At 52.4% G+C, this 1,574-nt stretch overlaps 1 protein-coding gene across 1 annotated transcript; it reads right to left on the minus strand.

Moving 5' to 3' along the window:
* Positions 1-353: 353 nt before the first annotated feature.
* LOC309448800 (olfactory receptor 14J1-like) lies at positions 354-1,268 on the minus strand (the record flags this gene model as incomplete). The annotated part of the gene is made up of 1 exon (XM_082070558.1): positions 354-1,268. The coding sequence occupies one exon, from the start codon at positions 1,266-1,268 to the stop codon at positions 354-356; it is 915 nt and encodes a 304-aa protein (XP_081926684.1).
* Positions 1,269-1,574: the final 306 nt, after the last annotated feature.

A 1,574-nucleotide genomic window follows, 5' to 3' on the forward strand; every position in this document is an offset into this window, starting at 1 on the left:
GCTCTGGAAGAACAAGCCCTGGTGCTTCCTGACAGTGCTGCCAGGATGGACTCTTTTCTTCTCCTTCCATCACAGAAACTGTCCCTGCAGGAAGGATATAGTGAAGGATAGAGTGATATAGTGTCACTACAGAACCCTTTATTTTGTTTAAATACACACAGATCATGGCTCCTCATTTACACAACCAGTGGATATAAAATAAAAGCAGACAGTGACTTAGGGGATGACAACATTATCACATCAAAACCAATGTCAATAACAACAGAAAATAGAGATGAGAGGCTGGACCTGTAACTAGTTACATTAAAACTGCTAAATAGAGGCAGATGGGCAATTTATTGCTTCAGAAAACACTAAGATATGAGTTTGCACAGAGCATCCTTGAGCTCCTGGTTCCTCATGCTGTAGATGAGGGGGTTCACTGCTGGAGACACCACTGAGAACAGAACAGACACCACCAGGTCCAGGGATGGGGAGGCGATGGAGGGGGAATTCAGGTAGGCAAACATGGCAGTGGTGAGGAACAGGGAGAGCACGGCCAGGTGAGGGAGGCAGGTGGAAAATGCTTTGTGCCGTCCCTGCTCAGAGGGGATCCTCAGTACGGCCCTCAAGATCTGCACATAGGACACCACAATGAACACAAAACACCAGAGGTCAAAAAATACACTAACCACAAGAAGCGCATGTTCCCTGAGGTAGGAGTGTGAGCAGGAGAGCTTGAGGATCTGGGGGATTTCACAGAAGAACTGGCCCAGGGCATTGCCCTTGCACAGGGGCAGTGAAAATGTATTGGCCGTGTGCAGCAGAGCATTGAGAAACCCAGTGGCCCAGGCAGCTGCTGCCACGTGGACACAAGCTCTGCTGCCCAGGAGGGTCCCGTAGTGCAGGGGTTTGCAGATGGCAACGTAGCGGTCGTAGGACATGACGGTGAGGAGATAATACTCTGCTGTGATCAAAAAGGCAAATGAAAAGAGCTGTGCAGCACATCCTGAGTATGATATGGCCCTGATATCCCAGAGGGAGTTGGCCATGGATTTGGGGACAATGGTAGAGATGGAGCCCAGGTCAAGGAGGGTGAGGTTGAGCAGGAAGAAGTACATGGGGGTGTGCAGGTGCTGGTCCCAGGCTATGGTGGTGATGATGAGGCCGTTGCCCAGGAGGGCAGCCAGGTAGATGCCCAGGAAGAGCCAGAAGTGCAAGAGCTGCAGCTCCCGTGTGTCTGTGAACGGCAGGAGGAGGAACTGGGTGATGGAGCTGCTGTTGGACATTGGCTGCTGATGGTCATGGGAAACCTGTCATAGGAGGAAAAGACAGTGACAAGTTATCAGTGACTTCTCTGAGCAAAATCAAAGCCATTTCTCACACACCCTCCCCTGCTCCACACCCCTTGTCCTTTTCCAGACCTTCCTCCAGCTCAGTGTCTAAGCCCTGGGTGGTGCTGGCTGGAGGTGCCGTGAGGAGCAGGGCCTGTGCCCCCTGGCTGCCGAGGAGTCAGCCCTGCTCTGCAGCAGGGGGCATGGGAACGGGGGGCAGGGGCCAGAACTGGGGTTCAGCTTTGTCACATTGAACCACAT

This window comes from Streptopelia decaocto, assembly GCF_964273445.1.
Source record: "Streptopelia decaocto genome assembly, chromosome: 21".
NCBI lineage: Eukaryota > Metazoa > Chordata > Aves > Columbiformes > Columbidae > Streptopelia > Streptopelia decaocto.